This window comes from Pempheris klunzingeri, chromosome 6 (assembly GCF_042242105.1).
Source record: "Pempheris klunzingeri isolate RE-2024b chromosome 6, fPemKlu1.hap1, whole genome shotgun sequence".
Classification (NCBI taxonomy): domain Eukaryota; kingdom Metazoa; phylum Chordata; class Actinopteri; order Acropomatiformes; family Pempheridae; genus Pempheris; species Pempheris klunzingeri.
In genome coordinates this window covers 3412853-3439014 of record NC_092017.1, presented here as the reverse complement: position 1 = coordinate 3439014, position 26162 = coordinate 3412853, and the positions used below count along the sequence as shown (strand labels likewise).

General features: G+C 42.0%; 1 protein-coding gene across 1 annotated transcript in view; it reads left to right on the top strand.

Annotated features, from left to right (window-relative positions):
• ptprfa (protein tyrosine phosphatase receptor type Fa) overlaps window positions 1-26162 on the top strand; it is a 208441-nt gene that overhangs the window by 147262 nt on the left and 35017 nt on the right. Inside the window, exons 17-19 of the mRNA XM_070832882.1 lie at window positions 5647-5807; window positions 16827-16936; window positions 20887-20984. Of these exons, the coding sequence (XP_070688983.1) occupies window positions 5647-5807; window positions 16827-16936; window positions 20887-20984 (369 nt within the window). The remainder of the gene's footprint in view (window positions 1-5646; window positions 5808-16826; window positions 16937-20886; window positions 20985-26162) is intronic.

Below are 26162 nucleotides of genomic sequence, written 5' to 3'. Positions count from 1 at the left end.
CGGGTCCTGCCCTGGCTGCACTGTACAGTTTCATGTCTTGGGACCGGAAGGCGATGTTCCTGTTTCTCAGCAGGGTTCTGACCTCTTGTCATCCAGGGTTTTTGGTTGGTATACACCCGGATGCGTTTGTTGGTGGTGACTGTGTCTGTGCAGTGCTGGATGCATGAGAGTACAGATGTTGTGTACTCTTCTCAATCAATCAATCAATCAATCTTTATTTATATAGCGCCAATTCACAACAGCGTTATCTCAAGACGCTTTACATAAAGAGCAGGTCTAGACCAAACTCTTTAATTAAAGAGAGGCCCAACGATTCATGAATTCAAAATTAAGGATTCAAGAATTCCCACATGAGCAGCATCAGATATTATATTGAGCAACAGTGGCAGGAAGAACTCCCCTTTAACGGGAAGAAACCTCGAACAGACCCAGGCTCAATGTGGGCAGCTTCTGTAGGAGTCCGCGTTGGGTGGAGTTTGGACAGAGAGAGAGAGAGAGACAACACAAACAGCAACCAACGTACTAGCAGTGACTATAGCACTAACAATAAGAATGTGACAAACAGATTAGCAGTATGATGATATTGAAAAACATGACGAGTGGCCGACGATCCGCAGCAGTGATTCATGAACCAGAGAACCACATCAGCAGGACCAGGATCCACAGGAACCTGAGAGATGAGAAAGCACAGAAAGGCTCCGGGGAAGATAGCAAGTTAGTGGCAGACATTTGGCTGACATGAGACATAATGATGGAGAGGAAGAGGAGGATAGAGAATAGAGGAGCTCAGTGCACCATAGGAGTCCCCTGGCAGTCTAAGCCTATAGCAGCATAACTAGGGGCTGGTCCAAGGCCTGATCCAGCCCTTAACTACATGCCTTGTCAAAGAGGAAGGTTTTTCGTCTACTCTTAAATGTAAAGAGGGTGTCTGAAATATCATTAAATCATCAACGTAACGCAGGAGGGTGGAACCAGGGGATAAATGGAGGTCGGCTAAGCTGTCCCCGAGAGCTGCATTGTAAATGGTTGGAGACTCACAGTATCCCTGACAGAGACGCGTGAATGTGTAGGTTTGTCCTTCAAATGAGAAGGCAAATCAGTACTGGCTGTTTGGGTGTACAAGGACACAAACAAGCGTTGGAAAGGTTAACAATGGAGACTCATTGGGATTGGTGGAACCTGTGAAAGAATAGTATATGGGTTGGGGACATTTGGAACACGTGGGTGAACAGCCAAGTTTACTGCCTGGAGGTCCTGCACAAATCACCATTCAGTGGGCTGGCTAATTTTCTTAACAGGGAAAATGGGTGTGCACACTGGTGACATGTCACACGGAACAATGACACCTGCCTCCAATAGGGAGTTGAATATAAGTTTAATGCCATCAATGGCGTCCTGTCTCGGAGGATATTGTGGTTGACAGGGCCGGTAGTCAGATTTCGGGGTGATATGAACAGGCTCACAATCTTTTATGAGGCCAACATCATATTTATCTTTAGCCCAAAGTTTTTCAGGAACCTCACGCAATGCAGGAATCTCAGCTATTTCAGCCACCAACAGGAAAGTTCCCACAGAAACTTGATGAGAGGGCTGTGGGACCAGCACAACAGCATGAGAGTTCAAAAGTGAATGATAAGGTATTTTGTAAGTTTGAAGGGATGGCGAAAACATGTGAGAGTCAATCAACTGCCAGTTACGTGCTTCCACACATGCCTTTGTAAAAGGACCAGCATCTCGCCACTCAGCTGAGTGTGGTTTTGAAAGTGCGATGTGAGGAGCAGAATGGGGAACTGAAAGGATTTGCTGTACAGTGGTTAAGGACACAGAGATAATAGAAAAACCCTGTTGTGGGGACCAGAGCAGGTGACTCAGTGACAGTGTTTCTGCTTGGGACAGAAAGCAGACCTTCAAATAGTCAGTATCTAATTCTGGGGAGACATGAGAGGTGCAATGCAGGTTTCCTATTGTCATGAAATCTAACGTGTTAGGATTTGGTAACATGACAGTTTTGACAGTTTCCAAAAGCATATCTTGCTAGGTGGGGCAGGTAGCCTTCCACTCATAGACATGTAGTGCAGAAGATTTAACATGCATTTTGGTGAGTAGATGATAATATCTTGTTACTATTAACCCAGTGGGGGTAGATATTAGTGAAATACCCAATGCACACATGAGATCTCTTGCCAGTAAATTCGCTGGACAATGAGGAGAAAGCAGAAATTGATGTTTCACTGTGTCACCATGTTCGTCTGAGCAGGAGAGTGGTTTAGTCATGTGTTCTTTAACAGTGTTGCCAGATGCGCTAATTGAATATGTGAATCTGCCTCTCATTTTTTGGAGAATTAGGAAAGCACTGAATGTGGCACCCGAATTGACTAAAAAGGGGACATCATGTCTGGAAATGGTTAAAATACACCGGCAAGTCTCATCATCATATTTTATGTATGTGCCTACAGGAGGTGTTGTATAGCAGAAGCAGGTTTTCTATTGCAAAGCAGTGCAGGTGTGTATGTGTTTTTACCATGTTTGTGTGTGTGTATGTCCTGTCTCTGTAGCTTACCCTCCCTGGTTGACTCAGGAGGTGTGTGTGTGTTTTTCCTCTGGTCTGTGTGTGTGTGTGCATGACCTGTCTCTGTGGCTCGCACTCCCCGGTCTGGCCCCGGAACTCCTCCCTCTCCACTGGCACCCGCATGTCAGTCTGATGCGTGGGGTGGCTGCTGCTGCTGCTGCTGGTGATCAAAGGGAGGTGGACCAGGACGTAGCTGTAAGCTACAATGACCTGTTTGACCACACCTGTAACAGACGTGAGTGGCAACGTTGGGTGGGAGGCCAGCTGGGTTGGACCTTCGGCCTCGTCCTCTGTTGAACCTAACCAGAGGAGGTTTCCAGGGTTGTGGTTGTCGTTGCTGTCCTTGGCACCCTGCAGCTTGTGCTGTAGCTTGAAAAAGAGTCAGCATGGCTCTGTCTTTATCAGACTTGCATTTTTCTTCTTGTTTTTGCTTCCTCTTCGTCAGCTGTTGATCAGCATGAATGGCATGTTGGCGAATTTCGTTGAGTCTTGCTTCGGTGTAGCATACATAGGAGGTCTTCACAGCTATAGATATCTCAGGGCGGAGTCCATTCAGGAAGGTTAGTCAGGTGTGTTTCCCACACGCCTGGTGTGTCAACTCCATCTTCAGGCTGCGCAGTGCCACTGTGCATATTGAACGTGGACAGCAGGCGGGTGTAATAGTCACCCACAGTCTCAGAGGGGCTCTGCTTGCATGCTGTGAGATTGCTCATGTCGACTTAAACAGGGAAGGCAGCTGTGATGGTGTCTTCTTCAGAGCTTGTTTGTAGGCAGTGTTGTCCTAATGGTCCCAGTCAGAGTGTGTGATGCGTTCCTGACCACTGCACTTGTCAGCAACTTTGGCAAAATCTGTGGCGGAAACCTTTTTGCCCAGAAGGCGCTTTATTTCATTGTGGACTGGAACTGGCGGCAAAAGTCGTTGAATTGAGTCACAAAAACTGTGCCGTTGACGTTCATGGGAGGGAGGTGTTCAGAGGCGTCTGCAATATCTTTGTGCATGGTCTATAAACCACAATAGGACCCTCTGGTCCCACTACTGCTACCATCGGTGCTTGGAGGGCGCTTGGGCGTGTAGAATCAGGAGGAACAGCATCGTCTAAGTCTGGTTGTTGCCGTTGTTTGACTTTCTGTCAGGTGGACATGTAGTGGCCTGAAGCTCCCTCAGTTTCCCCAGATGACGAGTCTGGCTGTCCTTGTTGGATGCGGTCACATTGGTCCTGTGTTGGCACAGATGGTTGTGCAGGAGGAGGAGGTGATGCTGCAGCGGCTTGTTGTTGACGGCGCAGTGTCGAGGTCAGGGTCCTGTTTCAGAGCGGTGAGTATAAGTGCTTGTGAAGTTTGAATCACTCCTGTTTTATGATGATAAATCAGACATACAATCACCGTTTGGTAATAACTTTTTTTCCCTACTTTCTGCTTCTTTCTCCCACATTCTGAGACATGCAATGTGTTTCTCTATATCTTCTAAATCTTTAACAGAAACTTTATTTTTAGTCTTTCACGTAATTTCTTAAGTTCATCACACTCAAAGAGCCATTTTCTGGGAACCCATATTGTGAACTCCACACAGACAAACTGGCCAAACTGTTTGTTCCCCATTTTCCTCTCATGATCTCAACAATGGGTCCACTCGGAGGACTTTCATACTTCTTCCCATTATTATTCCCCATGTTCCTGGAACACGGACGTATACGTATCACTTTTACAATGTGAACGTCTTCACAAGGGTTAACTTCATTTACGGTACAAGTTAACAGAAAACTTTGGTTTTGTTTACGGCACAGTACCAACAAAAAGCTTTTCTTTTTATCAGTCTTGAGGAAAATGAGGATTTAACAGGCTTGAGGTATTTATCATATATGAGTTTTTAGTTCGTAGGATGTCAGCGCTGATGACCCGAGTCTGCTGTAGCGGTCTTCTTTTCATCTCCTATTGTGGAGGTTGGAGGTTGGAGGCTGGAGGACAAAATCCTGATCAAAAATAACTCACAGATTCCTCACAGTGGTGCTGGATAATACAGCAATAACAGCCTGTAGAATGCTGTTTGACCAATCAGGATCTGATATTCAACCAAACCATCTAATAGATACACAATAATAGCCGACTCAAAGTAAAGTGTTACTTCCACATCCATACTAATACCATATCCACAACCATAGCCCTGTATAATATTACGTTCATGTTAGCTTAGCAATTTTGTAAAGGTCAGCATGTTGGTCTGCACGTTTTTGTGGTGTTCCCCAGCTGTTTTGTTGTTGCTCCTTGTCCAGTTTTTCATGGCATTGTAAATGCCGTTGGGCCATGATTTTTGTTGACTAAATGAGCGGTAGTGCGGGATCCATGTTGGAGGACCGGTTTGTAGACCTGAACCTTCTATGCTTCAGATGAGTGTGGAAGGTGATAATCTTGATTTATCTTCAGAAAAGTACCCTGTGGAGTTTTCTTACCTTGAGTAGCGCTATGGAGCAGTTTTTCTATGAGTGGGGCCTCATTTTGTTTGTTTTGTGCATATACATGCTTGCAGAGGTGGCACGATAGACAGACCTGTCAAAGGTTTCACAGATGGCAGTAATGTGCCACCTGTGCCAAAAAACAAAGCAATGCTCCAAAAATAGCAGCAAAGAGGACTGCAAGCTAATAAACATGGATGTAGTCTATGTCAGACTGAAAATACTGGCTGAATCTATCTTAAAAAGGCAATGTTCTTCTTAGCTGGATAGGAACTTGAAACTTTACAAGTAGCTCCCTTTTTGAAGTCGGTTTGTAGGTTTTCTGTAGGTTTTCACACCTATGTGCTAAACATACCCCTGGACCCACTGTTTTTGAAACATCACATCGGTAACACAGTGGTAAATAGCGGTGGTAGTAAACCAGGAAAACAGAGTTGGAAATCCCAAGGTATATGCGTGCGTGCATGTGTGTGTGAACTTAACAATAACTATATATGTTTTCAGGTTCTCTGTCCTTTCTTGATTATTACATGGAGCAAGGTGGGGAATTATCCCATTTCTGTTTTGTGATGTATAACTCTGTGACTGGGAGCTGACTCTGGATCATCCTCTGGTTACTTGCAGCAGAGGACATTTGCAGCCAGCCCATTCTCTGAGCCTATCATGGTGAAGCTCCACAGTGGGATGACCAGACAAAGTGAGGATCCAGAGATGCTGTGGGTGATGGGTCCAGTGCTGGCTGTCATTCTCATCATCATCATAGTCATTACTATTTTACTGTTCAAGAGGTGAGTGTGATAGACACATGTTATGTTTGGAGTGAAGCCTCTGATAGCCCTCTGATGTTCTTTGTATGTGTTTTTAATATTAGTAATACCAATAAACTAAACTAAATAAAAGTAAATTTCAGGACATACATTTGATCAAATAGCTATTGGTGAATTGGACTGTTTTTAATGTAACAAATTATCATCCCTGTAAGCAAATGGTGAGTACAAAGGACAAGGACAAAGTACAAGGACTAAGACAAAGATAGATAACACCATAGTGCAAGTTAAATAAAAACTGTAGTTCAAGTTTTTAAGTACAGGAGTAACATGTTAATGTTAAATGGCACAGGGTGCTGAGAGCTCTCTGCCAGCCAGAGGTGAGTTATTAAACAGGGTTATGGCAGTTGGCAGAAAAGATTTCCTGTATCTGTCTTTGTGACAGTGGAGCTGAACCAGTCTGTTTGAGAAGCTGCTCCACTGTCTATCCAGTAGTGAGTGGAGTGGGTGGTCAGGATTGTCCAGAATGGACAACAGTTTGTTCATGGTCCTCCTTTCCACCACCACTTCAAAAGGGTCCGTTTTACAGCCAATCACAGAGCCGGCCTTCTTAATGAGTTTGTTCAGTCTGTTGGTGTCGCCAGCTCTGATGCTGCTCCCCCAACCACTGCACAGTACAGGGCGCTGGCTACAACAGACTGGTAGAAGATCTCCAGCATCTTGCTGCACACGTTGAAGGATCTGAGCTTCCTCAGGAAGTAGAGGTGGCTCATCCTCTTCTTGTACACAGCATCAGTGTTGATCCTCCAGTTCAGTCCGTTGTCAATGTAGACGCCCAGGTACTTGTACTCCTCCACAGTGGCAATGTCCTCTCCCAGGATTTTCAGGGGCTGTGTAGCTGTCCTCTTCTTCCTGAAGTCGATCACCATCTCCCTGGTCTTGGCCACGTTGAGATGCAGATGATTCTGACCAGACCACTCTACAAAATCACCCACCAGAGCCCTCCACCTCTTATACACCCTACAACTGCCGAGTCATCAGAAAACTTCTGTAAGTGACACAACTCGGAGTTGTGTTTAAAATCTGAGGTGGACAAGGTGAACAGAACAGGAGACAGCACAGTTCCCTGTGGAGCTCCAGTACCACTGACCACCACATCAGACAGAGCGCTGCCCAGTCGGACAAACTGCGGCCAGTCTGTCAGGTAGTCAGTGATCCAGGAGATGGTGGGAGCATCCACACTCATCACCTGCAGCTTCTCTCTCAGCAGGAAGGGCTGGATGGTGTTGAATGCACTGGAGAAATCAAAAAATGTGATTCTCACAGTGCACCCAACACCATCCAGATGTGAGAGAGTTCTCTGCAGGAGGTAGACGATAGCATCATCCACACCAAGATGAGGCTGGTAGGCGAACTGCAGAAGGTCCAGTGATGGTCTCACCTGCGGTCTCAGATGGGTCAGGACCAGGCTCTCCAGCACCTTCATCACATGAGAGGTGAGGGCAGCTGGTCGGTAGTCATTTGGGTCCGATGGAGACGACTTCTTGGGCACGGGAACCAGGCAGGAGGTCTTCCACAGCGTTGGTACTTCCTCCTGGTCCAGGCTCAGGCTGAAGAGGCGACACAGGACAGGAGACAGCTGGCTGGCGCAGGTCCTGAGAATCCTGGGGTTGATGCCGTCAGGGCCCGCAGCCTTGCGAAGGTGGAGTCTCTCCAGCTGCCTTCTAACCTGGTCGGTGGTCACAGCCAGGCAGGGGAGGGCAATTGTCTGTGAAGGGGGGTTGGGTCTGTGGGGCTCATTGGGGGGGGGGCATCAAGGGAAGTGAGGGTGAGGAGTAGGAGGGGGGGGGGCAGCAGGAGACTGTGTACTAAACCTGTTGAAGAAACAGTTCAGCTCGTTGGCCCTCTCCACGCTGCCAGCTGGTGCTCTGTCCTAAACCTTGAAGCCAGCCCACACCTCCTTGTTGTTGTTCTGCCAGAGCTTGGCCTCCAGCTTCCTCCTGTAGGAGTCCCTGCACTCCCTCAGCTTCACCTTCAGTTTACACTGCACCCTCCTTAACTCATCCCTGTCCCCAGCCCTAATAGCTTTCTTCTTGTTGTTAAGAAGCTCCTTGGTAATCCAGGGCTTGTTGTTTGGGAAGCAGCGTACAGTCCGGAACGGTAGGGTGGTGTGTTCAGAGAACTTGATGTAGTCTGTGATGCAGTCCGTCATGGTGTTGATGTCCTCCCCCTGTGGTTCGCAGAGCACATCCCAGTCCGTAGTCTCAAAGCAGTCCCGCAGCGCGTCCTTCCCCTCCTGAGTCCAGCTCCTCACAGTCCTTGTGAGCACAGGCTGGCGTTGAACGAGGGGAAAGAAGTGTTTGATTGGTCGGTATCACAGTCTGTATAAAGAAGTGTAGGTGTCCTCTGATTGGTTGATATCAGTCTGTATAAAGAAGTGTCATGTCCTCTGATTGGTCAGTATCACAGTCTGTGTATAGAAGCGTTGGTGTCCTCTGATTGGTCAGTATCACGGTCTGTATTAAGAAGTGTCACGTCCTCTGATTGGTCATATCACGGTCTGTATAAAGAAGTATCGTGTCCTCTGATTGGTCATATCACAGTCTGTATAAAGAAGTGGACACAGCTTCTGGGTCTGAACATTGAAGCCGATGCTGAAGAGGCTTAAACCTGCGTTCTCTCTGATGTCCAGCAGGGGGCGACTCCACTGGCTCCAAACAGAAGACTCTAGAATCATTTCGAGAACGCCAGATAAAGTTTTCAAAATAATTTAGTTTAATTTAGATTAAAAAATTAATCTTTTGATACACAACATGGGTCAAAAGTGATCCAGCTGAGTTTTTATTTTCTATGTCTTTGCAATAAATTCATTTTATCAGTCAGTGTTTTGGTATTCCTTAATTAAATAATTAATTACTCAATCGATCTTCACAGATATTCAGTTGCACTACAGTGGCCTTATTACAGTACTGCTACCTGCTTGTCCAAGCGTGGTAGTATCAAAGATAATTAAAATCTTATCTTATCTTTAATATTTCAAAGCTATATCATGCAGTCATGAAATCACTTGTAATAGCGACCTTTCAACCACAGGTTAGCGTCATTGCTGTAGCTGGACAAGTGAGCCGTTCATGGACCCCTTTCCATGTCGGTACAACTGAAGCGCATGCGCATTTCCTTTCTCGTAATTTTGACTTTTTATCTCGTAATTTTGACTTTTTATCTCGTAATTATGACTTTTTATCTCGTAATTATGACTTTCTTATCTCGTAATTATGACTTTTTATCTCGTCTTTTTTTTTTTTTTCACTGGCGGAAACGGGCTTCCATAAATCATAGCCTCTACTTCATGTACGTGGCATTGCGATCAGTGAATAGGTTTCTGGATAGTGGAAGAGTTATCTGCTGCTGTAATTATCCCTTCTTGTACTGCTCGTGAAATGATCCCTTTCTAATGCAACTTAAGTGTAAGTGATGATGGACAAAATCCATAGTCCTCCTCTTAAGTAAAAATGCACTCTAAAGTTCAGCTAAATTACTCTTCAGTATGTGTCTACAATACACAAATGGCTGGAGCAGCTTGCAGTATAGATGTTAGCTCTAACAATGACAATGTCCCGATTTGTGTGGGACTGTCCCATTTTCATGCTGGGTGTCCCAATTTCAGCACTCTCTACCAAATTCTCCCTACCTTTACCACAATTAGAATAGTAATATATATTCTACTTGTTTTCAGCACAAACAATCATCCTCTGCCCCACACAGTATTACCTAACCCAATATAAAAATGCATGATGTGAAGAATTCAACACTGGTCTGTATGTGTCAATCAATTAATGTGTTGTCAAGGCTGTTGCTAGGCTAAGAGGCATAGTTGCTTGATATCTTTCTGACAGAACCTGTCAGTATGCTAACTGTTAGCTGTCCTGCTAAAGAGAAAATCAGTCTTTTTTAGAGACCTCCAGGAGGCTATTTCTTTTCTAAAGTACTCAGCAAAGTACCCAAACAACAATGATGCATTCATGGTGCTGAAAGGTTTGCTCAGTAGGAGTGCTAAGCTCTGCGTCTAGTCTGATTGCCAAAAAGTTCTATTTTTGTCTTATCAGACCAAAGAACCTTCTTCCAATTGACCTTGGAGTCTCCCACATGCCTTTGGGCGGATTCCAGGCAAGATTTCATATGAGCTTTTTTCCAACAGTGGCTTTCTCTTTGCCACTCTCCCATACAGCTTTGACTGGTGAAGAACCCGGGCAACAGTGTTGTATGTAAAGTCTCTCCCATCTGAGCCACTGAAGCTTTTAACTCCTTCAGAATGGTCATAGGCGTCTTGGTGCCCTCCCTCACCAGTCTTCTTCTTGCCCGGTCACTCAGTTTGTGAGGACAGCCAGCTCTAGGCAGATTAAACAAGTGCCATATTCCTTCCATTTCTTAATGATGGATTTAACTGAACTCTGTTGGATGTCCATTGAGGTGGAAATCTTTTTGTAGCCATCTCCTGACTTATAGTTTTCGATAATCTTTTCTCTGAGTTGCTTGGAGTGTTCTTTTGTCTTCATGTTGCAATTGTAGCAGGAATACTGATGAACCAGAGATTGGACCTCCCAAACGCAGGTGTTTTTATACTACAATCGCTTGACACACATCAACTGCACTCAGGTGATCTCCAATTCACGTTATTGTGACACTGCTGGTATCAACTAGCTGGATCTCTGTTGAATTAGGTCAGTCACTTTAAAGGGGGTGAATATTTATGCAAACACTTATTTTACACTATATATTTTTAATTAATTGACATTAGTTTGCAAAAATCTGTTTTCACTTTGACATGAAAGAAGCTTTCATGAAGGAGGGTGAATACTTTTTATAGCCATTGGACCCCTGGACCCTGCTTTACAGCCACCATGGCCCTACAGCCGCAGGTTAACAAAACCAGAGCTCCCCCACTGCTCTCCTTCTCAGACTTCCCTCTGGACCTTTGAGGGTCCAGCTCTGTTTCACCTTGGGCTCGGCTGGAGACCAACTCAAGCCTTACAACTCGTCTCACATGGGCCCCTGATGATCCATTTGCAAGCCTGCAGCTTACTCTTCCAGCTCCAGTCTCAGTGTGGCCTGAACCAGAGCAGACCACAATTTTTCATGGCAGTGACACAAAGCCCTGCCTGAACCAAGCTTATCAGGTATGGTCCAAAGTCTGCCAGCTGATCTTCAGAGCCACAGGAGCACACCAGCAAGTTAGCACAGAGCTGCTAACTAGCAAGGAACAAAGGAATGACCGGATTCCTCCAGCCTGCAACCAGGACAGCAAGGACAAAGAACCACAACCGTCTTCCAGCCTGGTTCATCAACAGGCTGAGAAAGCAGCACACTGAAGGACCTTCTTCTTCCCTTCTGAGGACTGGTAACAAACTATAACTGGGCATATATAGCACAGCATAACTGTATACATGGCTAAGTAATGGTTTAACCTTGTTAATGTATTGGTTTTGATTTGCTTTAATGTTCAGTGAGTTTGATTATTGTGATGTGTTGTAATTTACTGTGTAGCCATAGACACAGGGTCTTCAATTCAATTCAATTCAACTTTATTGTCTGTTCCAGGTAAAAACAGAATTTTTTTTTTGTCACGGCTATAGAAACAAGGTTTAAAAACCCACATTCAGGCATTAAAAAACACCCTAGTTTGCACTACATGCAAACTAGCCATCCTTTCCTAACAGCTAACAGCAATAGCACATGGCTTTCCTTTGTCAGCCTCTGACCCACACATCAGTGGGTCTGGTGGCCATTTTGTAAGGAGTCACCATTTGGTTATTACATACATTCTTTTATACATATTTGCATACACCCTCTCTCTCTCACACACACACACACTCTCCCTATTGTTTGTTAGCAAGTCAAACGTAGTTAGATTGTTTTTATGTATGATTTTGTTATGTTCTAATAAATGTTTTAATCCACATGCTGTATTCTTTAATGTTGTACAAGAGTGAATACTGCCAACCTCTGTCAAGACTAGCTGTCAATGTGGTAATTTTGATTTTAGTTATTAAGTTAATTATTAATCATAATACCAAATTGATAGTTTAGTATTTTATGAGACTGAATCAGTTAAATTGGCTGTCTTTTTCCTTGTTTATTGGGGTGGTGCCCCAATCGGACTTTACACTAATTCTCATTAATCATTATAATTATTAATTATCTTTGATAATTATTCATCATTTCCGATAGGCACATTGCCCCAGAAATGGTACAAACCCCAACATCTATTTGGTGCTACCGTGTAGTGCAGAGCACTGAGCACAATACTTGTCTCTTAAAAAATTATAGAATATTTCTGTAGTTATTATGTTGATGCTCATTGTTTCTGTTATGTAGCTTTATTCATTTTGTAGAGCACAGAAGTCAGGGAGGTGGTTGGAGTGGATGACGTGTATAACACACAGGACTTTGACACTTGGGATTGAACTTCATGATCCACTGTTCAGGTTTAGGCCACTAAAACACTTTGGCTAGAGCTGCCCATGAGGCTGGACAAGGCAACATTACGTCAGTTAACACAATGTAAAAGCAGAAATCAACTCTATGCAGTGTTAAGAGCTCCATTTCATTCTTCCTGAGCACCAGAGACAAAGGGAATCTGTTATATACCATATCTGGCAGCCATCCAGAAGTCATAAAACTGTCATTACAAACACATCTGTAGTTAAGTAAGTTGGCAACAGGATACTTGCAGTGTAAAAGGGGGTCACAGATTGTATTTGCCCTGGGGCCTTTTAGGGACTCTTCCTGTTCACTGTGATACTGTGTGATGGTCCTGCTGCTAACAACTTGTAAATTAATCTTTTTTCTCTCTCTGCTCTCTTCTTCTCTGTCTCCCCATGTTCTGTGGACACAGCAAACAAGAAAGGTTAGTGCTTTTGCCTGGTCTTCACCCCCCCCCATTCCTCTTCACAATTCTCTTCCCTCTGCATAAAACATGCTATTGGGTCAGACATGTTTGTCTTTTTCTAATGTGCCATGCCAGCTTTTCTGAGCTGTATTCAAGCTTTTTTTTCAGACATATCAGCTTCATGAGATAGCACATAAACATGTGTGTCGTGAATGAGTATCTTTCAGCGCGTTTGCTTCTTTGTGTGTGTTTACTGCTGTTCAGTTCTGAGTTCACAAATCCTCCTGATCTTCCCTTCAGAATAATCTTCCTTCAGTGCTTTCTTCACCTCTCAACCCCTCACACGCCTGGAGCTTCACCAGACCTGAAAAACATAATACTGATATCATCTAGAGGCAGTAACTGACATCAGAGCGTCCTTTTCACTCCTGTGTTTGTGCTGCAGACCTGACCCGCTTAATACATACTGACTTATACTTACACAATCTGTCATTTTTGGATTGGTTTTTTTAATTCTACAGATAAAAAGTGACTTTTGTTGAATGATCTGTACTTGTATAGTGCCTTTTCTTTCTACAACCCCAGGCAAAAGTTATGGAATCACCAGTCTCGGAGGATGTTCATTCAGTTGTTTAATTTTGTAGAAAAAAAGTAGATCACAGACATGACACAAAACTAAAGTCATTTCAAATGGCAACTTTCTGGCTTTAAGAAACACTAAAAGAAATCAAGAAAAAAAGATGTGGTAGTCAGTAACAGTTACTTTTTTAGACCAAGCAGAAGGAAAAAATTATGGAATCACTCAATTCTGAGGAAAAAATTATGGAATCACCCTGTAAATTTCCATTCTCAAAGCTAACACCTGCATCAGATTAGATCTGCTTATTAGTCTGCAGTTAAACAGGAGTGATCACACTTTGGAGAGCTGTTGCACCAAGTGGACTGACATGAATCATGGCTCCAACACAAGAGATGTCAATTGAAACAAAGGAGAGGATTATCAAATTTCTTAAAGAAGGTAAATCATCACGCAACGTTGCAAAAGATGTTGGTTGTTCACAGTCAGCTGTGTCTAAAATCTGGACCAAGTACAAACAACATGGGAAGGTTGTTAAAGGCAAGCATACTGGTAGACCAAGGAAGACATCAAAGCGTCAAGACAGAAAACTCAAAGCAATATGTCTTGAAAACAGAAAATGCACAGCAAAACAAATGAGGAACAAATGGGAGGAAACTGGAGTCAACGTCTGTGACCGAACTGTAAGAAACCGCCTAAAGGAAAGCTAAACGAAAGCCATCATTAACACCTAAACAGAAAAAAACAAGGTTACAATGGGCTAAGGAAAAGCAATCGTGGACTGTGGATGACTGGATGAAAGTCATATTCAGTGATGAATCGTGAATCTGCATTGGGCAAGGTGATGATGCTGGAACTTTTGCTTGGTGCCGTTCCAATGAGATTTATGAAGACGACTGCCTGAAGAAAACATGCAAATTTCCACAGTCATTGATGATATGGGGCTGCATGTCAGGTAAAGGCACTTGGGAGATGGCTGTCATTACATCTTCAATAAATGCACAAGTTTACGTTGACATTTTGGACACTTTTCTTATCCCATCAATTGAAAGGGCGTTTGGGGATGATGAAATAATTTTTCAGGATGATAATGCATCTGGCCATAGAGCATCTGGCCATAGAGCAAAAACTGTGAAAACATTCCTTGAAAGACACATAAGGTCAATGTCATGGGCTGCAAATAGTCCAGATCTCAATCCAATTGAAAATCTGTGGTAGAAGTTGAAGAAAATGGTCCATGACAAGGCTCCAACCTGCAAAGCTGATCTGGCAAAAGCAATCAGAGAAAGTTGGAGCCAGATTGATGAAGAGTACTGTTTGTTCTCATTAAGTCCATGCCTCTGAGACTCTGAGCTGTTATAAAAGCCAGAGGTGGTGCAACAAAGTACTAGTGGTGTGTTGGAAGTGTTCTTTTGTTGTTGGGTTTTTTTTCATGATTCCATAATTTTTTCCTCAGAATTGAGTGATTCCATAATTTTTTCCTTCTGCTTTGTCTAAAAAAGTAACTGTTACTGACTACCACATCTTTTTTTCTTGATTTCTTTTAGTGTTTCTTAAAGCCAGAAAGTTGCCATTTGAAATGACTTTAGTTTTGTGTCATGTCTGTGATCTGCTTTTTTTCTACAAAATTAAACAACTGAATGAACATCCTCCGAGACTGGTGATTCCATAATTTTTGCTAGGGGTTGTAGTCTTTTTGACCACTCCAAGCACTTTGATGCAACATTCACATTCACCCTCTCATCCACCACTGTTGGGAGGTTGCCAATACAAACTGATCATTCACACACATTTTAGAAATTTTGGCTTCAGTGTCTTGCTTAAGGACAATGTGATGTGTATTAGAGCAGAGGGGGATCAAATCGCCTTTCTTCTGATTGGTTGACGACCCACTGTACTTTTGCCACAACAGACTCCATAACAACCAGCTGCAGTTAGTGTCACATAACTTTAGTAAAACTTTCACTCATCAGGCTCCAAATTGCAGAGTTTCTGCAGTGTCTGTTGAAACTTTATAATGAATCAGATTTTAACTCTTTTAGTTGTTATAATGAGGAATCCATATAGAAAAGATTAATAATTGTAACCAAATAATAAATATATAAATTAATATATAAATAACAAATAAAGATGTTATACAGTATATAAGCCTTCACATGAGAGATATACCATGTGTAATTATACCTAATAAGACAAATGAGTGTATATCTTCTCAACTTTATTGATCAAACTCTTCCAAACATATCACAGTGAAACTTAAACCACAATTAACCTTTGCAAACTGTGTATTCAGGCTTTAACAAAATTGGGGGTATTGAACAATTATTCCAACTTTATGGGCAACAGTGTATTACCAGCAAAAAGTCTCTGATTTCCCATATTACCTTTCTGTCATTGGTAATACATGTTTCAGCAACAAAGGCATATGGTAAATGCTAAACAGATTGTACTTGTGTAGCACCTTTCTAATCATTTTTGACCACTAAAAATGGTTTAGCACTACATTCACATTCATCCATTTACATGTCATTCGTTCGCTCATTTGGAGGTTGCCAATCATTTACAACCACATTAAACAAAAAGGAAAGAAATTTAAATAAAAAACATGCAAACTTTGAAGGAGCTACTGCATCTGCATGCACTGCTGTCACCATGGTGATAACTCCAATATAATTTTAACGTTTCACAAGACCAAAATATCTGGTTCATATTTGCATAGATTTCTGGAGAAAATGCTGATGTATCATATTCAGCACATTTATTTGGTGTAATAAAATCTGGGAGTTTTTCAAATATATCTAATCTATCTTGAGACCATATCTCAAATATTTTATCATTTTTCTTTGGCATAAAGTCAGGGTCCCTACCTTTTTCTCTCAATAACGTAATGTATTAGTCTAAACTGATGCCTGACTGTATTCCCAATTTTTGAAGCCCATATATTTGTGAAGGGTTTTATTAGGAAAGCAGCAGTTTGTTCCCCTTCATACTAAAAGATTTAAATGATCTCCATCTAGGTTGTGTTTATTATCTGTTATATCTACAGTATTATCTTATTATCTGTGGCAGCAGATAATGATTAATAAGATAATAATCCACTTTTTGCTTCATTTAATCTCATAATTTTTATTTTTACTTTTCACTTTGGCCCACTCCAGAGGAATTAAGATGGTCTCCCACTTCTTGAATGTAGCAGAGCTAATGGGGTTAAAACAAACACAAGAAGAGAGGCAATACAGTCACTCAAAACACACTGATCAGATCTTAAAATGAAATAGAACAAATTTTCTATCAATTTAGATTCCAATATTCCATAATTTATATTATAAAATTGTTTTGGTATTCTGATCGCTAAGTATCTAATTCTACTTCCAAAGTATTGTTAAGTATTATTATCATTACACATATCAAATTGTTGATTTCTTTAGTATGAAGCCATGTAATAAGCAGGATAATGTACAATGAGTCCAGCAAGTTAAATTTTCCCTAATTCAAGATAGTGCTGACATTTAGTGTTTGTGGCCTGTGCTAGCTTGGTAACTTGGTTATTTGCTCTACTTCTTCTTTCCCCCAGGAAACGAACATCGCCAGCCAAGGATGAGCACATGGCAGGGGTCAAGGACTCACTGCTGGCCCACTCCTCAGATCCTGTGGAGATGAGGAGACTCAACTATCAGACACAAGGCATGGGCCCACACACACACAAAGCGGACGTCATTAAAACCATCAGAGACCTATGTATTAGTGTTAAGTAATATTGGGGATATTGGATAAATATGAATTTGAAAAGGAATACAAAACTGGGAAAAACACTTTGCAACTGTGCAAACTCTGCAAAGTGTCATTTCCCTTGTTTTATTTTAGCAGGCTCATTGTTTTGCTGGAGATGCTATTTACTGTTAGTACAAACTCAACACTTCCTCCAGATTTATCTATTCCTTCCAATCGCTTCCACTTGTGTTTTCAATCACTGTCAAGCAACTGTCACTGACACTCAATATTTCCCACAGAGTTGTGTAAAATTAAAAGCCTTCAGTGGCTTAAAGGACATAATCTCTCCCTCTGTTGACAGTCATTGATGACAAATTAACAGTGATAAATGATAATTATGAAAAAAATGATAAAAGCAGATGGAATTTGACCGTTAATGAAAACATTATTTGTGTTAAAAAGAGAAAGTCAGAGCAGCAGAGCATTGAGTATGATTGTTCTACTAACTAGTTTACTAATTAGTGCCGTGGAAATGCCCCACCCCTTTTATCCCCATTAGTCTTGGTGCTTGGTAACTATAGAAGAATTAAAAATAATTTACCATAAATACCATAAATTTGTGATGTGTTTTTAGATGTATTGACTGAAACTGACACAACCAAAATTCAGTCAAAGGCAGATTTGAAATATATGTGGGGTTGAGGGTGTGTTCACATTAAATAAATTGATTTTAAGTGGTTCTTTAACCCTAACCCTAACTCTGATTATCCTGCAAGTTAATATTACAGTAAACCTGGCTCTCACTGGGTGCTGCAGAAATCAGATGGCGATATATCTAATACAGTGGCTCAAGTCACTTTGTCAAAGATGGTGGTAAAACTGTAAATGCAAAGTTTCCTTAATAACTCAGCTCAGATGTGATTTATTGTTTTTTATGAGAAACCCTGTTCAGATATAATGCCCCCAACAGAGAAAACTTCATAAATCCATTCGTCAAAAGAACCTGCTTTATGATGTCACCGTGCTCTGCATAAGGTTTGGTTAGGCTTACACACAAAATACAACTTGGTTATGGTGAGGGTTCAAATACAGTAAGTACTTCATTAACCTCTTCACTCCGATCGCCCCAGAGTAATTTTTTGTCAGCCTAACCCTAACCTGTAAAACAAGAGAACTGTCCCTAACCCTAACTCTAAACAAGGGTACTGGTGGGTAGGTGGAGGTGGTTTTAGAGGTTAAGGAAAGTGAAACTTTGTCTCAGGGCAGTGGCCTCTCATCCACCGCGACTCTTCCCTTGGCTGAGGTTGTTGTCCATGACTGTCCCCTGACATTTAGTATTATGAACCCTTTTCCATTTTCTTTTTATAAATTTTGTGTCTTTAACTCTCTTTCTCTGTTTTCCTTTGTGTCCTTAGTCACCCCCCAGCCTATTGTACTGTAACTTTTTCATCTCTGTTACAACCATCCAACTACATCTCCTATTTTTTTCAGTGGGAGTTTTTATTCTCAGTTTCTTATTGTTTCTCATCAATGTTCAGCTCAATCAGATGGGTAGCATTAACCTTGGGTAGCTATAGCATGTAGCATGAATTCATCAACTCATTTGGCTACCAACCTTTGGTCTGCCTTCAGTGAAAGCTCACTGGGTGGTGTAGGAGACTGTGAAACGTCCAATTTATTCACAACAAAAACAAACTGACGAATGATATCTCTTTACTATGAAGTCAAAACTGTGAACTTTTAAAGATGCTTTCCTGTCCTTGAGTATTTCCAATTTATTTGTGTCCATTCCACTACTACTAAGACAAATACTTCACTCCACATCGTGAATTCGACAGTTATGATTAGCACCAAATAACTACTAAGTTACTTACATAATTTTACACAGGTAGAATTTCAAATGCACAACTTTTACTGTTTTGACTTTAATGTGGTAGGTCAGCTGAAAATAATTTTTAATAATATTTGAAAACCATTGATTTGAACATATTTAGCTAAAATACAATGTATTCTATTGTTATTTGAGAAGTAACAATAAAGTAATAAATAATAATAAGTAATAATGAAATTAAGTCCAAATTCAAGGTGTTAAAAAGGTGTATAAAAATTGCATTGCCTTGAACTCTAGAGACCGTAAGGTAGAGAGGATAGAAGTTTATGATGTTTCCCAGGTACACTAGCATGCTAGCTCATTAGTGTTAGTGTTGGAGGGTAGCATATCAATTCAAGATTCAAAGTGTTTATTATCATATGCACAGTAAAGAAACAGGTGTCATGTACAATGAAATTCTTTCATTGCAGTCCACAATGAATGCCCACATTTAAGTATAAATAGTTAAAAGATAAAAATAAATAGAAAGGCAGTTTAGAAGGCAGCATGTGGAAAAAAACAAATATAATAGAAACATAACTGTGCGAGAAATGAGTAGTGCAAAAAAGATGTGCAAATTGGAATGTAAACACGGGAAGCATGGTGGTGCTGTGGTTAGCACTGTTGCCTCACAGCAAGAAGGTCCAGGGTTTGAATCCCGGTTTGAACCCAGGGTCTTTCTGTGTGGAGTTTGCATGTTCTCCCCATGCTAGTGTGGGTTCTCTCCGGGTACTCCGGCTTCCTCCCACAATCCAAAGACATGCACATTAGGTTAATTGGTAACTCTAAATTGCCCGTAGGTGTGAGTGTGAGAGTGAGTGGTTGTCTGTCTGTCTCTGTATGTGGCCCTGCGATTGGCTGGCGACCAGTTCAGGGTGTACCCCGCCTCTCGCCCGAAGTCAGCTGGGATAGGCTCCAGCTCCCCCCGCGACCCTGACGGATAAGCGGTATAGAAAATGGATGGATGGATGGATGGATGGAATGTAAACATATGAGGTAGTCCGAGGTTGATTATAGACTCCTGTTAGCTATTTAGGAGTCTGATGGCAGTGGGAAAGAGAGTTCTTTTCAGCCATTTGAGACTGTGATGCACTGTGTTTGGAGATGGAGAGGTTATTTCTCTAGCGTTTTTTATATTCCTATATATAACATCACATTACCAGACTACAAACTGTAGTATTGCTCTATTCTATTTACAGCTTGAGTTTATTTGTTACCTGCATCAGAAATGTGACATGTTCAGTTACATTTTGTTGACAGGATACATAACGTGAGTGTGCCTTCAAGTGGAGGTCTCTCCAGTATTGAGTGACTGAAACATGCTAAAAGCTGCAAAGGAGAAATGCAGCCTGTTTCTCAGTGCTCCCTGTGATCTTTTCTTTTCTTTGTCTTTTCCTAACTGACCCCTGTACTGTTTGTTTTGCCTGCTCTTCCCCCCACAGGTTCCAGTGCCCTCAGTTGCCCAAACAGTCAAAGTTAGTTTTCATTCCTCTTGTGTTTTGCTAATGTTTCCTTCCATTCCTGCTTCCTTCCCTTTCTATTTTATGTAGCAGTCCTAGAGCCCTATTACTTAACTCACCTCCTCTTCTCATGGTCTGTCCATGATGCTGCTTTCACATCACCAAATGGTTGCCATCAAAACTGAGTTGAAATGAAACATGGTAGAAAGACATCAAAAATCACTACAAATTATGAAGCATACATAGAAGCAAATATAAGGGTAAGATGCTCTGGGTATTCTTAGACCCCCATGATGCTGACATTATGGCCAGAATGGTGCTGAGGAGCTGCACAGTCAAACATCATCATCACACAGCATCTTACTGTCACCACATACCAGTTAGCCGGGACCTTCAGCATGCATCTTCACCCTGGTTACTCTGTCCAGTCAGTGTGTGTGTCTGTGTGTTATGAGTGTCTGCCTGTGTGTGTTCATGTGTTATGTGTGTGTGTATTGTCGCTTTGTGTGTGTCTGTGTGTGTGTGTATTATCGCTGTGGGTGTGAGAGAGACGGGCTGTCCTCACCAGAGCCCCTCTGGCTTTGTGGCTGCAGGGATGAGGGACCATCCTCCCATTCCTACCTGTGAGCTGGCAGACCACATAGAGAGACTCAAGACCAACGACAGTCTGCGCTTCTCTCAGGAGTACGAGGTAAGTCTTCTTCTCTTCTACATGACTTTCAAGTGAAGCAGTACACACTTTTATAATAATATTATAAAGTTTTTTTTTTTTTTTAATAACAACCTATGGGCTAGTTTACTGGTTTTTCTGTGTTGACTGAACTGATCAGCTGTCCTCTGAAATCCGTGACTGGATATGTTTTACCAATCCAATTTTGTTGTTTTAGTTTTAGTTTCTATGCCCCCCACCTGTGGAACAAGCTTCCTGAACACCTAAGCTCTGCTAAAACTGTCAGTACATTTAAAGCAGGCCTTAAAACATTACTGTTTACTGTGGCTTTCCAATAATAGAGCTACATAACTTCTTTTAATTGGTAACTATTTATACACATGCTTGTATTGTCTTTTAATGCATTCTCTCTTAAGCTTTAACTATTTACTGTCTTGTGCTTTCATTATCTTTTACATGCAATTAAATGTTTCCGTGTCTTGTTTTTATTGTGTTATGTCCCCGTTAAGCACTTTTGAAGAATTGTCTCATGTCTGAAAGGTGCTATATACATAAATTTGCCTTGCCTTGCCTTTTATAGTTGTCTACACTGTAAAATTGTAGAAGCCGAGAAAACACAAAAGTAAGGAAACCACACGGAAAGTCTGTTTCCCTTTATTTAAGAAGTTTTACTGTTTGTTTCAACAAATGTTTATGTTTGGTTTCTCAAACTAACGATTGCCATCATTTTGACATCATTTTGCTGCTTCATTATTGGCCATATAATCACCGCAGACTAACTGACCTGCAGATGTATCGACATCCTTTAGACACTAAGAGTTTTTGACACTGATTCATGCAAATATGGTAAAAATTGAGTTTGGCTCTGTTACAGTTACAGTGTAATCTTGAAACATTTTATTCTACACCAAGGTCCCCCAAGTCTGGTAAGCAAATACTGTTAAAGGTTCCTCATCCATTTGCAATGTCTCAAATTGTTACATATTGACTATGAGATGAGAAACATTTTGAATGTGTTTAATACCTGAGTCACACTCGGCACTGCCTCTAACCTTTACACCATCCTATTTCTATAGGACACAACATGGCGTGCCACCAAATTGGAAGACTCCCGTTTAATCTGGCAAGATAGTCTTAAAACCTATAGAAAGGCCCTCTGTAATGCTAGAGCCACCTACTACTAAGAAAATAAAAGCAACCCTAGATTTCTTTTTAGCACAATAGCTAGGCTGACAAAGAGCCAGAACTCTATTGATCCTTGTGTTCCCTTAGAGCTTAGCAGTAACGACTTCATGAGCTTCTTTAATGATAAAATTCTAACTATTAGAGACAAAATTCATCACCTCCTGCCCTCAACAGGGTCTGGTCCAACTTCAAACCTAGGAACCATAGAAACAGCTGTTACACCTGATGTGTACTTGGACTGTTTTTCTCCAATTGATCGTGCTGAATTGGCTTCAATAATCTCCTCATCCAGACCGTCAACATGTCTCCTAGACCCCATTCCTACTGGACTACTTAAGGAGGTCCGGCCCCTAATTGACACGTCCTTACTGGATATGACAAATCAGTCTTTACTAACAGGCTATGTACCACAGTCCTTTAAAGTAGCAGTAGTAAGTAAACCTCTCCTGAAAAAGCCCACTCTTGATTCAGGTGTATTAGTCAACTATAGACCTATATCCAACCTTCCCTTTCTCTCCAAGATCCTGGAGAAAGTCGTAGCTAATCAGCTGTGTAATTTTCGAAATTCTAATAGTCTATTTGAGGATTTTCAGTCAGGTTTTAGAGCGAACCACAGCACAGAGACAGCACTGGTGAAGGTTACAAACGACCTCCTTATGGCATCAGACAGAGGACTTCTCTCTGTCCTGGTCTTGTTAGACCTGAGTGCTGCTTTCGACACCATTGACTGTCACATCCTGTTACAGAGACTGAAACAGTTCATTGGTATAAAAGGAACTGCATTAAACTGGTTTCAGTCCTATTTATTAGATCGGTTTCACAATGATCAACAATGAATCCTCTGTCCACACAAAGGTTAGACATGGAGTTCCACAAGGTTCAGTGCTTGGACCAATACTCTTTATCTTATACAGTGGGGCAAAAAAGTATTTAGTCAGCCACCAATTGTGCAAGTTCTCCCACTTAAAAAGATGAGAGAGGCCTGTAATTTTCATCATAGGTGCACTTCAACTATGAGAGACAGAATAGGGGGAAAGAATCCAGGAAATCACATTGTAGGATTTTTAATGAATTAATTGGTAAATTCCTCGGTAAAATAACAAGCAAGATTTCTGGCTCTCACAGACCTGTAACTTCTTCTTTAAGAGGCTCCTCTGTCCTCCACTCGTTACCTATATTAATGGCACTTGTTTGAACTCGTTATCAGTATAAAAGACACCAGTCCACAACCTCAAACAGTCACACTCCAAACTCCACTATGGGCAAGACCAAAGAGCTGTCAAAGGACACCAGAAACAAAATTGTAGACCTGCACCAGGCTGGGAAGACTGAATCTGCAATAGGTAAACAGCTTGGTGTGAAGAAATCAACTGTGGGAGCAATTATTAGAAAATGGAAGACATACAAGACTGATAATCTCCCTCGATCTGGGGCTCCACGCAAGATCTCACCCCGTGGGGTCAAAATGATCACAAGAACGGTGAGCAAAAATCCCAGAACCACACAGGGGGACCTAGTGAATGACCTGCAGAGAGCTGGGACCAAAGTAACAAAGGCCCCAAACATCACTGCTCTAGAGGGGATCTGCATGGAGGAATGGGCCAAAATACCAGCAACAGTGTGTGAAAACCTTGTGAAGACTGACAGAAAACGTTTGACCTCTGTCATTGCCAACAAAGGGTATATAACAAAGTATTGAGATGAACTTTTGTTATTGACCAAATACTTATTTTCCACCATAATTTGCAAATAAATTCTTTAAAAATCAGACAATGTGATTTTCTGGATTTTTTTTTCCTCATTTTGTCTCTCATAGTTGAAGTGTACCTATGATGAAAATTACAGGCCTCTCTCATCTTTTTAAATGGGAGAACTTGCACAATTGGTGGCTGACTAAATACTTTTTTGCCCCACTGTATACACTGAACAAAAATAGAAATGCAACACTTTTGTTTTTGCTCCCATTTTTCATGAGCTGAACTCAAAGATCTAAAACATTTTCTATAAACAAAAAACAACCATTTCTCTCAAATATTGTTCACAAATCTGTCTGAATCTGTGCTAGTGAGCACTTCTCCTTTGCCGAGATAATCCATCCCACCTCACATGTGTGGCATTTTAAGATGCTGATTAGACAGCATGAATATTGCACAGGTGTGCTTTAGGCTGGCCACAATAAAAGGCCACTCTGAAATGTTCAGTTTTGCTTTATTGGAGGAGTCTGGGGGGGTCAGAAAACCAGTCAGTATCTGGAGTGATCACCATTTGCCTCACGCAGTGCAACACATCTCCTTTGCATAGAGTTGATCAGGTTGTTGATTGTGGCCAGTGGAATGTTGATCCACTCCTCTTCAATGGCTGTGCGAAGTTGCAGGATATTGGCAGGAACTGGAACACGCTGTCGTATACGCCGATCCAGAGCATCCCAAACATGCTCAATGGGTGACATGTCCGGTGAGTATGCTGGCCATGCAAGAACTGGGATGTTTTCAGCTTCCAGGAATTGTGTACAGATCCTTGCAACATGGGGCTGTGCATTATCATGCTGCAACATGAGGTGATGGTCGTGGATGAATGGCACAACAATGGGCCTCAGGATCTCGTCACGGTATCTCTGTGCATTCAAAATGCCATCAATTAAATGCACCTGTGTTCCTTGTCCATAACATACGCCTGCCCATACCATAACCCCACCGCCACCATGGGCCACTTGATCCACAACGTTGACATCAGCAAACCGCTCACCCACACGACGCCACACACGCTGTCTGCCATCTGCCCTGAACAGAGAAAACCGGGATTCATCCGTGAAGAGAACCTCTCCAACGTGCCAGACACCATCGAATGTGAGCATTTGCCCACTCAAGTCGGTTACGATGACAAACTGCAGTCAGGTCGAGACCCCGATTAGGACGACGAGCATGCAGATGAGCTTCCCTGAGACGGTTTCTGACAGTTTGTGCAGAAATTCTTTGGTTATGCAAACCGATTGTTACAGCAGCAGCTTAGGCGATAGTCTCAGACGATCTTGGAGGTGAACATGCTGGATGTGGAGGTTCTGGGCTGGTGTGGTTACACATGGTCTGCGGTTGTGAGGCCGGTTGGATGTACTGCCAAATTGTCTGAAACGCCTTTGGAGACGGCTTATGGTAGAGAAATGAACATTCAATTCACGGGCAACAGCTCTGGTGGACATTCCTGCAGTCAGCATGCCAATTGCACGCTCCCTCAAAACTTGCAACATCTGTGGCATTGTGCTGTGTGATAAAACTGAACATTTCAGAGTGGCCTTTTATTGTGGCCAGCCTAAAGCACACCTGTGCAATATTCATGCTGTCTAATCAACATCTTGATATGCCACACCTGTGAGGTGGGATGGATTATCTCGGCAAAGGAGAAGTGCTCACTAACACAGATTTAGACAGATTTGTGAACAATATTTGAGAGAAATGGTTGTTTTTTGTATATAGAAAATGTTTTAGATCTTTGAGTTCAGCTCATGAAAAATGGGAGCAAAAACAAAAGTGTTGCATTTATATTTTTGTTCAGTGTAGATTAGAAGGCTAACTAGTTCACTTCGCTCGCTGGAGTTTCGCAGTAGCTAGCGCGTTTGACCACGTGCATGTCCCTGCCCGCGACCCGTAGCAGAGAAGAGATCAGAGACTGGCCGCCCTGTACGTCAATCAAGTCGCAAACATGACTTTTTTTTTTTTTTTTATGTTACGCGATCTACCCATACTACCTCCGCGATCGACCGGTAGATCTAAGGCATTCTGATAAATAGATGGGAGGTGATAGGCCCCAATTCAACTAAATAATGATTAGAATTTATAAAGAGGTTTAATGCGAGCAATTCAAATGTTCTAATATATTGAAAAATAAAAGCTGCAAGCAGCGTTGGAGGGCTTCGTCCTGTTGCTGGACTCCAACCCTTCCACGCGGCTCAGAATTTTCATGTATTTTGGACAGTGCATGAGTTACATGTCACTTCCTGTGTCCCCTATGTGGCGCTAG